Here is a 15,394-nt window from a genome sequence, read left to right as displayed (position 1 = left end):
TGTAAAAGGAAGCAGCAAAATACACTTCCCCTGTTGGAACTGGAGCTTTGTAGGTAACCTACAAATATAAAATAAGTGTCAAATATAAAAATAAATTAAGAATTGAAATTTTCAACAACATTCCTTTCTTAGTAGGATTTATTCTCTTGATTTGCTTTTATTTAACCACAAAACTCTCCTATCCTAGCTAGCCCTTGAATTCAATCTATATAATTTGATATCGCAAAGGCTGCCAGAGAGATCAGCAAGTACTTTAATAGATCAGCTTTTCCTTTGAAAAATATCCAATCTACCTTCACCCTTTGATTATCTCAAGAGGTAAAACAAAGATTCAAAGACCACTTCAAACCTTTGGAGATGGAGGAGTGCTGGTCTCTGGTTTCGATTTTGAGTCTTCTACCTCTTCAATGACATCATCCAGATCATCCTCAATATCAATCACGTCGTCATCATGGCCCTCATGAGCCTGAATGACAGCAGTTCCAAGGACGAGCAACACACACAGCAACCACTTCTCTCCCATGATCTACATACAATAAGAGTAAAGTAAGTTAAATGTATCGCCTCCGTTTAAAAATTTTGTCAAGACCAATAACCCCTCCTCTCACTTAAAATAAAGGCTTTCAAATCAGAACTAAAAGGAACTTTATAGTGAATATCTCATTTTACAAATAAAGGAAATAAGCCCATAGAGAGTCAGGGGTTTTCCTAACTAGTTCAAAAGATTCAATTTAAAGAATATTTCAAAATAAAACTCAAAAATAAACAATTGTCCTAAAAAACAACAAAAAAACCCACAAAAAAAATCAACTGTCATATCATGTTGGCTCCACAGAGCTAGAATATTAAAATACAATTTCAAATTAACCTCTTGCATTTGTAAAAAGCTTGACAAATGACAAAAGCCCCTTTTGTATATTAATTTACCAGTACTGATTAAAACATTACAAGGAAATGGTAACAGGAACCAACTAGCCTCACGTTAAATACTTAATATAGATACTGCTGCTGTTGTTCAAAGATCAAGGGTAGATATAGTTTTAAATTAGTGTTTGAAGACTAAAGAAAACAAATTAAACCAAATTCCAGCTACTTTTATCTATTATTTTCTAAACACTTAAGTGCCTTGTGTATTGTATTATAGTGTCAGTGGGTCCTCTTTCCAAGGATTACAGATCCAAGGACATAAAAACTGAGCCACATGGATGCACAAAATGATTTGGTAGTATGTAGTTGAGTTTCAATTCTGCAAGATAAAGAGTTCTATAAATAGATAAAGGTAATAGGTGCACAATGTGACTGTACCTAATGTCACTGAATTGTACACTTAATGATTAAGATGACAAATCTTATAAATGTGTTCATCACAATAAAAAAGAAAGAAAACTGCCCTGGCTAGGTAGCTCAGTTGGTTAGAGCATCATCCTGATAAGCCAAGGTTGTGAGTTTGACCCCTGGTCAGGGCACATTCAAGAATCAACCAATAAATGCATGAACATATCTCTCTGTCTCCAATCAATCTTTTTTAAAAAAGAAAGAAAACTGAGCTTAATTCTTTTGGTCTCCTGTTTACAATGGAGACCTTTATTTCTCAGGTAAAATCCAAAACAAACAAAAACAAAAAAAGAACTGAAATAAAGGGCTCCTTCATAAACTTCAATAGCCCCAATTCACAATCATGACTGTCATTTAACCAATTGTCTAGAAAAAAATGTAAATCAAATTATCCTAGTGCTGAATTTAATGACATGTTCCTATAAACTAACCCTTTGAAGTGAGTAAACTGGACTAGACTCTCATGTATCATTTGGTGGCATTGCTTTTATTTAACGGATCTTGGGACTGTGTTCACAAAATGAAAAAGGTAAAGTTCACTGGATTCCTAAACACTTAGCATTTAGGCAGTACAGAAAATACAAATACTCAATAAAGTCATCCATAATCTTTCCTAGGACTGGTAACAGTTTTTAGAAGAAACTTTCAATGTCAACATTCTGCTATGGTTTCTTATATATTTAAAAAAATACTAATAATCTCTTACTCACTGGAAAGACCTGTAATCTCTGCTGTCAAAATAGTAAACATGGCATAGCAATATGGCTTTGTTTATTTACAACTACAAGGGTTCTCTAAAACCACACAGATGGATTCAACACTTTTATCTAAATTAACTCTATACAACACCCAGGTTCACTCTCCTAGAAACAATGCTATAAATGGTGGTGAGAGCCCTGGCCGGGTGGGTCAGTAGGTTGAGCATTGACCCATACATCAAAAGGTTGCAGGTTCGACCCCTGGTCAGAGTGCATTTGGGAGGTAAACTGACTGATGTTGCTTTCTTACATCCATGTCTGTCTGTCTCTGTCTGTCTATCTGTCTCTCAAAAACAAAAAAAAACAATAAAACATGCTCGTGTGAGGCTTTAAAAAAAGGTAGTAATTTTCAAAAAACAGTGGTTGGGCCTGACTGGCATGGTTCCAGTGGTTGAGCATCAACCTATGAACCAGGAGGTCATGGTTTCATTCCCGGTCACGGCACATGTCCAGGTTGCAGGCTCGATCCCCATTGAGGAACAGATCATGCAAGAGGCAGTGATCAATTATTCTCTCTCATCATTGATTTCTATCTCTCTCTCCCTCTCTGAAATAAATAAAAAAATATTTTTAAAAAATACAGTAGTTGGATTCCCAGGGATAAACTACAAAACAAAATTAGCCAAGCCCTGGCCGGTTTACTCAGTGGTTAGTGTCGGCCCCCAGATGGAAGGGTCTCGGGTTTGATTCCCAGTCAAGGACACGTGTCTTTCTCCTGTCGATGTGTCTTTCTCAGGTCAATTTTTCTCTCTCTCTCCCTCCTTCCTCTCTTCTACTCTCTCTCTCTCTTTTTAATATTTTTTATTGATTTTTTTACAGAGAGGAAGGGAGAGGGATAGTTAGAAACATCGATGAGAGAGAAACATCGATCAGCTGCCTCCTGCACACCCCCTGAATACAATAACTGAAATGAAGAACATACTAGAAGGAATAAATTGTAGGTTAAATGAAGCAGAGGATGGAATCAGCCATTTGGAAGACAAGGTAACAAAAAAATTCCCTTCCACTCTAAAAAAAAAAAAAAAAAACCAATGGAAAAAATATCCTCGTGTGAGGATTAAAAAACAAAAAAACTAAATTAGCTAAAACAATAGTTACAACTTTTAAAAAGTAAAAAAAAAAAAATGTGGTAAGAACAGTAGTAACTGAATAAAACAAAACTAATGGATTAATTAGGACTATGTAATGAAGCTGGAACACTGTTGCTTTAAGAAAAAGCTAGTCAGGGAGATGATCTAGTAGGCTACTTACCTTTAATAAAGGAAGGACTGATTTTTTCACAATAATTTTTAATTTGTTGCTATATTGTTACTATAGACTGAATTATATTTCCCTAAAATTAATATATTGAAGCCCTAACTCCCAAAGTGACTATATTTGGAGGCAGGACCTTCAAGAAAGTAATTAAAAAAGATCATAAAGGTAGGACCCTAATCCAGGAGGACTGGTGTCCACATAAGAGGAATGCTTATGAACAAAGACAAGTCCACGTGAGGACACAGTGAGATGGTAGCTCTCTGCTAATCAAGGACAAAGTCCTCACCAGAAAATGACCCTGCTGACACCTTGATCAGAAATCAAACCATGACCTCAGCCAAAACCGGTTTGGCTCAGTGGATAGAACGTCGGCCTGCGGACTGAAAGGTCCCAGGTTCGATTCCGGTCAAGGGCATGTACCTGGGTTGCGGGCACATCCCCAGTAGGAGGTGTGCAGGAGGCAGCTGATCGATGTTTCTCTCTCATCGATGTTTCTAACTCTCTATCCCTCTTCCTTCCTCTCTGTAAAAAATCAATAAAATATATTTAAAAAAAAAAAAAAAAAAAAATCAAACCATGACCTCTTGATTCATGGGTTGATGTTCAACCACTGAGCAACACCAGCTGAGCTACATATGCAGTTTTGGGTTTTTTTTTTAAATATATTTTATTGATTTTTTACAGAGAGGAAGGAAGAGGGATAGAGAGTTAGAAACATCGATGAGAGAGAAACATCGATCAGCTGCCTCCTGCACATTCCCCACTGGGGATGTGCCCCCAACCAAGGTACATGCCCTTGACCGGAATCGAACCCGGGACCCTTGAGTCTGCAGGCCGATGGTCTATCCACTGAGCCAAACCAGTTAGGGCCATATGCAGTTTTAACAACTGGAATTTGCCAATACTCCCAAGGAAATAGTGCAATAAATAGGTCTAGTTCCAAGAGCTACTATTAAGCCATCTTAAATGTTCCAAGTCTTATTAGAAACCTGTCCACACTTACAATTGAAGACTATATTTTAACATGAACTAGCCTGGTTGGTGTGGCTCATGGTTGAGCGTTGACCTATGAACCAGGAGGTCACAGTTTGATTCCCAGTCAGGGCACATGTCCAGGTTGCGGGCTTGATCTGCAGTGGGGGTGTGCAGGAGGCAGTTGATCAATAATTTTCTCTCATTATTGTTTCTATCTCTCTCCCTTCCTCTTTGAAATCAATAAAAAAAAAATTTTTAAAGATGACCTAATTCTCTGCTTTGTTACTGAAAATTCAACATTACCAAGAAACAAAATCTCCCCTCATTTTAGTCCTCCTACATCAAATAGTCCTTTTAAAAGATAGCACATATGGCCCTAACCGGTTTGGCTCAGTGGATAGAGTGTTGGCCTGTGGACTGAAGGGCCCAGGGTTTGATTCTGGCCAAGGGCATGTACCTTGGTTGCGGGCACAGCCCAGTGGGAGATGTGCAGGAGGCAGCTGATCGATGTTTCTAACTCTCTATCCCTCTCCCTTCCTCTCTGTAAAAAATCAATAAAATATATTTAAAAAAATAAATTAAAAAAAATAAAAGATAGCACACATGGAACAGGTATGTAAAAAGGATACTGAACTATTATGCTTACTAGAAGAAAACACAAAATTTAGTTGATCTTGGGCTTGACAATGAGCTTTTAATACAACATCAAAAGCAAGATACATGAAAGAAAAAAGTTAAGACTTTTAAAATTAAAAACCTCAACTCTGTGAAAGACACATAAAATGAAAAGACAAATCAGACCAAGAGAAAACATTTGCAAAATACATATCTTACAACAGACTGGTTTCAAAATAATCGAAGAACTCAAATTTAACAATAAGAAACAAACCACTCAATTAAAAAATGGGTAAGCCTGGACAGTGTGGCTCAGTGGTTGAGCTCTGACCCATGAACCAGGAGGTCATGGTTAGGACACATGCATGGGTTATGGGGTTGATCCCCAGTAGGGGCGTGCAGGAGGCACCTGTTTGATGATGTTTTCTGATCTGTTTCTATCTCTATCCTCTCCCTTCCTCTCTCTCTAAAAATCAATAAAAAACATATAAAAGAGCATATTAAAAAATAAATAACTCATTGGGCTTAAAAATAAAAAATCCTATATGCTAAGTGTCCGGCCGTCCATTCAACCCGATCAAAGCGTAATATGCTAATGATATGCTAAGGTTGCCCAACCGCTCACTATGACATGCACCGACCACCAGGGGGCAGATGCTCCGACCAGTAGCTTAGCTTGCTGCTGGGGTCCAGCTGATTGGGACTGAGCGAGACAGGCTGGACTTGCCCTGGAGCCCTCCCACATTCCTCCCCAGCCCGATCATACACCGGTGGGGTCTCTTGGCCTGGCCTGTGCCCTCTCGCAATCTGGGACCCTTCAGCGATGTCGAAGCTGGTTTCAGCTCGACCCCGCAGGCCAGGGCGAGGGAACCCACTGGTGCACGAATTCGTACATCAGGCTTCTAGTAAATATATAAAAAACAGGCTAAAGATGTAAACAAAGACCTCATCAAAGAAAATATTCAAATGGCAAATGAGCATGGAAAAAAGATGCCCAATTAACACTTGCCATTACATAATTGCAAATTAAAACATTATACCACCATACACCTGTTAGAATGGCTAAAAACAAAAAACAAACAAAAACCTGGCAAGGATGTGAAACAAGATAAACTCCTATTTCATTGCTGAATAAGTAAGCATAGTGAAACTATTCTGTATGCTATATATAATTATGGATGCATGGCACTATGCATTTGTCAAAACCCATTAAAACTTTACAGCACAAAGAAAATATCTTAACGTATGAAAAATTTTACAAATCATCTAGGAGGTCAAGTGACCCAAGGATAGCATGCAGGATGTAATACAATCTAATGTATTATAGATAAATGAAAAAACTTAATTCAAGAAAGTGAAGGGAAAAGACCTTGAGCAAAGCCACTATGGAAGTGAGTGCAATCTGTAAAAACTAGACTGTACAAAAGCACTTTTCTTAGTTGGTAAATTGTTTCTCACAGGTGTGCAGATGAACAATCCAGATGCTACTACACATGTATATTGGAATTGAACAATGAAGTAAAGGAATGGTAGATGGTGGGAGGCACTATAATGTTGGGTATGGGAATTTACAGATAAGCAAGGAAAAGAGGCCAGAATAATCCACGTGGTAATGGGCAAGAGTTGGAGCCATCAGCATGATCTTATGTTTAGCTTAATATACAGAGGTTACATATAGGAACATTTAAATATGTGCACATACACCACTTAATCTATGCACATATATTTTCCTGTTCTGTCAACTAAGAGGGCCTAGAAGAAACTACACCCTAGCAACATAAATACACCTAGTATTAAATCTTGATCTCCAATAAAAGGAAATGGCTCCTTGAAGAAATGACTGATTCTAGTATTAGAGCAGAAAATACACAAGACGAGCCTGGAGCATTTTGTAGTGTCAGAAAGAAGTGTTCAAAAAAGGTAAAACAAAAAATCCACAATGATGGAGTTGTGTGAAAGGAATACAAGAAAGACCTCCCAAAGGCCAAAGCTGGAACAGTAGACGCAACAAAATAAGTGGCATTTATGCCCCAAAGTATAAAATAAATGCCCACGAACCTATACTGGTACAAATAGATGACAGAATAAATAAATGGGAGACAAACTTCCCATGCAGAAATATTCCAAGTAATTTATGTACTCTATCCTCAAGGAGAAGTGCCACTCCTGTAAGTGTGGGCCGCACAGTGACCTCCTTCCACACAGGCCAGACAGTACGGAATATAGGGAAGAGGGAAAAGAAACAGATAAACTTTACAGTGGAGAAACCTGGCAAACACACCTCAGCGAGGTGATCAAAGTCAACATCAACTGTGATAGGTCATGTTGATAGTATGTGCCCTTGATACAATGTGATGAAAACAGTACCTTTAACCTCTGTGGTCTTCCTCCTAAAAATCCATATCCCCAGTCTCATCATGAGAAAAACATCAAGCAAGTCCCAGTAGAGGGACATTCTACAAAATAACCTGACCAGCCCTCAAAAATGTCAAAGTCATCAGAAACAAAAAAAGCCTAAAAACTTGTTGCAGCCAAGAGGTGCCTAAGACATGATAACTAAATGTAATGTAGATCCTTGGACAGAAAAAGGACAGTGGGGGAAATATAAAGGAGGGGAGGGACCTGAATTAAATATGGATTCTAGTTAATAATTATGTATCAATATTGGTTCATTAATTATAATAAATGTACTATATATACTAAGTTGTTAATAATAGGGGAAACTGGGTCTGGATTATATGGGAATCCTCTGTACTATCTTTATAATTTTTCTATACATTTTAAACTGTTCTAAAAATTAGTTTATGTTTAAGAGGATTTCATAAGTTTGTCCCTTTTTAAGTCTTCATTTATCTTTATTTACAGAATCATAAGCAGAGAGCATCCTTCTCTGTTGTCACCCATTGTTTCTAAAAATATCAATAGGAAATATACCTTTAATAGGAAATATACTGGGTTCAGCTGGGCTTTTGATAAAAGCTGGATGGCAGAGTTCAAGACTGTTTTCTAGTAGTCACAAGTTTGAACTGTGAGAATTCTGTGTTACAAGAGTAAAAGGAGAGCCCAGCCTGTGTGCCTCAGTTGGTTGAGCATCATCCCATGCACAAAGATGTCCCAGGTTCAATTCCTGGTAAGGGCACATGACCATGTTTCAGGCTGAATCTCCAGTAGGGTGCGTGCAGAAGGCAGCTGATTAATGTTTCTATCTCTCTCTCCCTCTCCCTTCCTCTCTCTAAAATTAATAACATATTTTAAAAAAACACAAAGGAGTAAAGGAGAAAATGCATCTGAAGCCTCATCAGAGAGCCTGGAATGCTTTAGACACTAAATGAATGTTTGCTGACAGTTCAATGCAATGTCATGAGTGCTAACTAGGTATCAATCCTTTTCTTGAAATTTGGTCTCTAACCTTCAGGAGCTCAATCTACATAGGGTATAAGTAAAGTCTGGAAACAAAACTTCATATACCTAGCCGGTTTGGCTCAGTAGATAAAGCATCGGCTTGCGGACTGAAGGGTCGGGTTCAATTCCAGTGAAGGGCACATGCCCGGGTTGTGGGTTCGATCCCCAGTAGGGGGCGTGCAGGAGGCAACTGATCAATGATTCTCTCTCATCACTGATGTTTCTCTCTTTCTCTTCCTCTATGAAATCAATAAAAATATATATTTTTTTTTAAATCTTTTATATAGAAGGTGACTGTGATGGCACTGTATATTTGCCAATTTTTCAGACTTTATGAATATACTGTATTATTTGTTCTATAAACCAAGGGTATTTTTTTTTTGTTGGTTAATATAAAAATAAACCAACATTATAACCTATCTTTTACAATCTAACCTGCAAAAAAATGCACATAGTTTTGGTAGTACTATGTAAGACTCTTGCTAATAATTTCCTTCTGTTAAAAAATGCCATAAAAGTAAAAATTTCAAAAATGAATAACTGACACAGATAAAACTTCACAGAACTATGTACAAACAAGGGCATGTAATATCTGGCAAAATCTAAGTAAGATCTGTAAATTGTACCATGTACCAATGTTAAGTTCCTACTTTTCCTACTGTACCATGGTTTATGTTAACATGCTACTTGGGGGGAAGCTGGGTGATGGTTACAGGGACTTCTCTGTACTATTTTTCCAACTTCTTCCAGGTCTGTAATTATTTCCGAATTAACAGCTTAAAAAATTATTGGATCATTGAAGATGGTTCTTTAAACTTGATCAAAATTGTCTAACCAGCTTTAAATTGACCTGGTCCTCTAAAACACAAAACCACAAAGGAAGACTCAGAAATGTAAATTGGATTATAAATTTGAACATGATGAGGTAAAATCTCTCTCCTCTTCTTTCAATTACTTACAGCCTTGTTTTTAGTAATCAAATATAATTACCTACCTATATCCAAATCAGAGACTCCCAGCCCTCTAGGATCACATGGACAAATATACACAAAACCAAGAAAACAGGAGCCAGATACACACGCATTTATAACATACATTTATTATATAAACTAGCGGCCCAGTGCGCGAAATTCCTGCACTCGTGGGGGGGGAGTGGAGGGGGGCCTCAACCTGGCCTGTGCCCTCTTGCAGTCGAGGAGCCCTCAGGGGATGTCCGACTGATGGCTTAGGCCCACTCGTATACCCTTAGTCAGACACCCTTAGCACTGCCATGGAGGCAGGAAAGGCTCCCGCCACTGCTGCTGTGCTCGCCAGCCATGAGCCTGGCTTCTGGCTGTGTGGTGCTCCCCCTGTGGGAGGGCACTAACCATCAGGGGGCAGCTCCTGTGTCAAGCATCTGCCCCCTGGTGGTCAGTGCTCATCATAGCAACCGGTCATTCTGCTGTTCAGTTGATTTGCATATTAGCGTTTTATTTTTTTGGATGCTTTCTGACTTGCTTCCCAATTTCCCAAGGACCAACCAAAAAGCCCAGTTCTCAAAATCTTAGGGTTAGGAAGTTTCTTCAAGAGCATCTAATCTACTCACTTTCAATATTTCAATCGCTCTTAACTCTTAGAAGAGTGAATTTACCTTAAATTCAAGAGATGGAAGTTTCCTATTCTAAAACTGATGATTCAGAAAATTAATTCTTCATACACATGGCAGTACAGTGTATGTGGTATAACCTGTCCCCATCAGAGAAACCTGGGTTTCAGACTCTCTCGCTCCTTTCTAGCCTTGCTCAGCTCACTAAACTTCTAGGAGTCTTCTGTCCCTATGTTATAAATGCCTAACTCAAAGGCTTGCTGTGAAAATATAAAAAAGATAATACAAAGTCCAGTACTTTATAGGTATACCCAAATGGTTTGTCCTTTGATATACCAAGTACAACCACAGTGAATACATTTTCTATTCTTACAATGGACCAAAACATCTAATATGCCTGCCTACTCCTCCAAAGTATTTCAACATGAATGACTTTACATAGCAAGAAAAACTTAGTTCCCTCCTAGTATATTTCTTCTTTAACTCTACCTTGCAATGATGCATATACAATTTTAACAGTTGGATATGGAAATCTCCATGTTTATCTATGATATTTTTTCTCTGCATTAGCAATTACTTTTCTTTATGAATTCTCTGAAATTTAATTTATTTTTGGTTAATGATAATTCTGTTCTCAGCATACATTCTAAAAAGTCCGTATTATTTTACTATACACATTTAATGGCATACATAAGACTTTGAACACAAAATATTCTATATAACAGAAACAAACACATTCTGCATAAAATTTCAGCAAATTCAGATCAATTTTAGGAATGGGCAAACACCAAAGAAATACTGAATTTGCCACGTTCCAAAGGCAGAAACTTTATCTTCAATAAGGGTCCCTTAGTGAAGGGACCTATTAAAAATAAAAGAATTAGCCCTGACTGGTTTGGCTCAGTGATAGAGCGTCAGCCTGTGGACTAAAGGGTCCCAGGTTCGATTCCGGTCAAGGGCATGTACCTTGGTTTCGGGCACATCCCCAGTAGGGGGTGTGCAGGAGGTAGCTGATCGATGTTTCTCTCTCATTGATGTTTCTAACTCACTATTCCTCTCCCTTCCTGTCTGTAAAAATTGAAAAAAAACTTTAAAAAAATAAAATAAAAATAAAAGAATTATATTAAAGAAAAATCTTTAAAACAAATGGAGACTCAAATTATGTTTACATTTATTAAATTTTTATAGTTTATCTTTTCAAGCTAAGTCTACTTTCATATCTATTTTCATAAGACATGTTAGTCTATGAATTTCTTTTCTTGTAAAGTCTTTGTCTGGCTTTGGTATCAGGTTAATACTTTGCCTCATAGAATGGGGAAGTGTTCTCCCCTCTTCTGTTTTCAGAAAGAATCTGTAAAGGATTGCTATTTCCTTCTCTAAGTATTTGGTAGAATCAAGTGAAGCCATTTGCTCTGTTGCACTTTGTTTCTCAAAATAAATTAGGAAATTTCAACTTTCATTTCTTTTATCCATGAGAAATTACAAAAGAGGATCAGAAATCCCAGGGAAAGGATTATTTGTCTCTTAATCAGATTGAGAAAGTTCCTTTCTATTCCTGTTGAGTGTTTCTATAATGAAAGGATTTTGCATTTTGTTAAATTCTGTGTCTATTGAGATGATCATGTGGTTTTTATCCTTCATTAATGTGGGATATCACATTAATTATTGTATGCTGAACCAACTTTGCATTCATGGGAAAAATCCCAGTTGGTCATGGTGAATAAATCCTTTTTATATGTTGCTGTTTTCTGTTTGCTAGCATTAAGTATTTCTGCATAAAAGATATTGGTCTATGGTTTTCTTTCCTTGTATACTCTTTTTCTGGCTTTGATATTAGGGCTTCATAGAATGAAGTGGGAAGTGTTCTCCCCTCTTCTTTGTTTAGAAGAGCTTTTGAAGGATTGGTGTTTAATGCTTCTGTAAGTAGTAGAATTCACCAGTGAAGCCATTTGGTTCCAGGCTTTTCTTTGTGAGACTTAATCTCTTAAAAGTAGATAGCAAACTCCAACTCTAATTCCTTTAATCTATGAGAAATTATAAAGAGGAACAGAAGAAATTACCTAGCTAATGTTCTTGGTTGTTTTAAAAAAGGTGATTTTTAAAAAGGTACTATGCAATAAAAGCTGAGGCAGTCTTTCATGTAGGCTATCCATTTATCTGTTTAAATTTTAAATCTTATTAGGTGAAGATATGTTAGGTTGTTGAACTTATACATCACAAGAACCCCAAAATGTTCTATTATTCCAATTTAACACCGAAGGAATTTAAGACTAAGTTACACAAACTTGTCCTAGGTCACAGTTAGACATATATAGTACAGTGGGGCCTTGACTTACGAGTGTCCCGACTAACGAGTTTTTTGGTATTCGGCAGATTTTTTGCATTGAGTTGATAGAGTAATTTGAGTTAACGAGCTTCTTAACGAGTTCGGTCTCAGAACGAATTAAACTCATAAGTCAAGGCCCCACTGTAGTTAATGAGCAGGAACCCAGGAATCCAGAAGTCATACTCATTCATCGGCGATCTAATAACTTGGAATATTGGGTGAATTACTCAGCTCAGAGCCTCAGTTTCATCTCTACATTGAGAATAACAACATGATCTACTTTTTAGGATTGTTGTATAAACAAAATACATGTGAAGTGCATATGACAGTATCTGGCTTAGAGTATGTGCTCAACATCAGCAGGGAGTTCTATTACTAGTTGTTGCCCAGTGCTGCCAATCAAGCTTCAGTGGCTCTAAAATTCCTGAGTTTTAAAGCAAATAAATCTCAGATTGGAAAGGAAGCAGTCACAGATAAACCATTTTACGTTTACTATTACTTTTTGTACTTTTTTATTTTACTACATGTACATCTAGTAAAAAAACAAAAGCATTTAAAGGTGGAAAAGTATATAAAATTCAAAATGGATTGTACTGTTAATGCTCATTCATTTAAAAGTAGATCCAGCCCTGGCTGGTTTGGATCAGTGGATAGAGCGTCAGCCTGCAGACTGAGGGTCCTGGGTTCGATTCCAGTCAAGGGCATATGCTGGCGTTGTGGGCTTGATCCCCAGTGGGGGGTGTGCAGGAGGCACCTAATCCATGATTCTCTCTCATCATTGATGTTTCTCTCTCTCTCTCCCTTCCTCTCTGAAATCAATAAAAATATATTTAAAAAAAATAAAAATAAAAGTAGATCCATATTGTTTTTACAGTTTTGAATTTTGTTTTTCATTGACTGAAACATTAGAATCATTTTTTTCATAGCACACCTTTTTGCTATAAACCTAGGTTTATATTATGAATACTCAAAATATATTGCTGAGAATTGTCTAAATTCTTTTAAAAAAATCTCCAAATAATTTCATAGCTCAGTTAAGCTTAATTTTAAAGTACATATGTTGCGTCCTGGCCAGTATGGCTCAGTTGGTTGGAGTGTGTTCCATACACCGAAAGGTTGAGGGTTCGATTCACAGTCAGGGCACATACCTAGACTGTGGGTGCGGTTCCTGGGTGGGGTGTGTACAAGAGGCAACCATATTTCTCTTCTCTCTTCCTTCCCTTCTCTAAAATCAATAAACATACCCTTGGGTGAGGATTAAAAACAAACAAACAAACAAAAAAATTGCAGTTAACAAAGCATTCAACCAGCACTTTTCTGACAAAGTTCTACAGTAAACTATATAGGTCACAACGTTAATGCACTTTTATTTCCATAGCAACTAGTTGTTGTTATGAGCTGCCAATTCTATTTGTATAGTTAATTACACTCTTCAAAGTAGCTCCCCATCCTATTTGTCCCTTCCAATAGCCCCCAGTAAAGTATACAGGAGACTTCTCATTTCAGTTTTAAAGATGTGGAAACCAAGGTGGTTCACAAGCTAGTTACCCAGGTTCAGACTGAAACTCCAGTCTCCTGAGCCTGTATCGATGCACACCAACTGTCACTTCATCACCTGAAGCTCTTCGCAGGGCAAACTGAGCTGTGTAACTAAAAAGATGCAATAGCCTGATTGCCAAAACTGCAGCAACGACTTCTGTGAAAACGTTACTTCTTGAAAAAGTTTACCCCTCATGGTCCTTGCAAGATAATGTGCTAGTTGAAACTGCTGAATTAAGATAGCACGGTGTGGAGAGATGCTGACACCGCTTTCAGATAGCTCATAACATGTTTGCTGTAGGCCACATCCACTCCAATACACAGTTCACCCTGGACTGCTCCTGATCCAGGTACCTGGCTTGTTTTCTTCTGTACCCTGGCTAGTGCACAGGCGAAGAGAGCTCCCACACAGTTCTTTACCTCTGCTCTAAGTAATTACAGCAAATGTACAACATGGCAGTGATTCTATTCATGATCCTCAAACACTGCTGGAAAAAAGACTAAGATACAGAATGACTTTAAAGATCAATAACACTTTTCCTTTTAAGAAAGAAACAAAAAAACTCAAGCAAAATGTTCCACTTCCTAAATCAGACGTGGAGGGACTTAGCGGTGGCTCACCTTTGTCCTCCCAACCTTTTAATATTCAGCTCAGTTTAACTTCCCTCAACCAGCACAGACTTGTTGTCATGCCCAGCAGTCCTGGGGAACAGGACTGAACTCTGAGAGTAGGATGTCAGTCAGTGCAGTGGACCAAAAGCATTCAGGCTGTAATTTATTGCAATCAATATGTATCAGACTTCACTCGCCTATTTTATACGCAATTCAATTCTAACAACTCCATCAGGTATTATCATACCCATCATTTGGGGAGAACTGGGGTAAAAAAGTAAATTGCCCAAGGTCACACAGCAACAAATGGCCGATGAAGGACTTGAACCAGGGCCTTAACCTTAACCAAAACTTAACCGTAATACCAAAACTGCCTAGCCCTCACCTACAATGCGAACGGGATCATAAAATAAACGCATGACCTTGGACCAGTCATTTCATGGCTCTGGGCCTGGGCCTGCTCCTCCCCTGGAAAACCTGCCCACAGTAAGCTTCTAGCGCTTTCCTACTTTAAATGTCTGGTGAAATCCCGACTGGACTGCTCCCCACCTCCGCAGAGGTGGAAATAATAAGACTGAAGTTTTTCAATCACTGCATTCTAGCACATTCTCCATACCCTTCAGGGTGCTCGGTTTCCGTCTTCGCTTTGCGGTTCTATATTCAAATACTGAACCTGTAACACGGACCCTACACGTTCCGGAGTCTGATATCGCCTCTCCCCACGGCCGGAGGGAGCGACTAGGCCCGATTCCACTCCAGACCTTCGCCCGGTTACTCCAGCCCACCTCCTGGCTTCCCCGGCAGCCAGCAAACGGCCTAAGAAAGCTCTAGAAGCAAAGCCACAGGAGCAAGGAGCTGAGGTCAAGGGAGGCTCTAGAGCACCTGCCACGCCTCCCGACCCCAACGGCGCGACCTGGGCTTGGCTCTCCCACCCAGGCGGCCGAGATTCGGGCCTTTACCCCTCATGACCCGCGCGCGCGCCGGGGCCTG

The 15,394-nt window shown here is 38.6% G+C and overlaps 1 protein-coding gene across 1 annotated transcript in view; it reads right to left on the bottom strand.

Moving 5' to 3' along the window:
- CANX (calnexin) overlaps window positions 1–550 on the bottom strand; it is a 16,097-nt gene extending 15,547 nt beyond the window's left edge. Inside the window, exons 1-2 of the mRNA XM_014538557.1 lie at window positions 350–550; window positions 1–58 (exon numbers count right to left, since the gene is read on the bottom strand). Of these exons, the coding sequence (XP_014394043.1) occupies window positions 1–58; window positions 350–523 (232 nt within the window). The 5' untranslated portion in view covers window positions 524–550. The remainder of the gene's footprint in view (window positions 59–349) is intronic.
- Window positions 551–15,394: the final 14,844 nt, after the last annotated feature.

This window comes from Myotis brandtii, unplaced genomic scaffold (genome assembly GCF_000412655.1).
Source record: "Myotis brandtii unplaced genomic scaffold, ASM41265v1 scaffold193, whole genome shotgun sequence".
Classification (NCBI taxonomy): domain Eukaryota; kingdom Metazoa; phylum Chordata; class Mammalia; order Chiroptera; family Vespertilionidae; genus Myotis; species Myotis brandtii.
The sequence above is the reverse complement of the archived record's forward strand: the minus strand, read 5'-3'. Positions and strand labels throughout refer to the sequence as shown.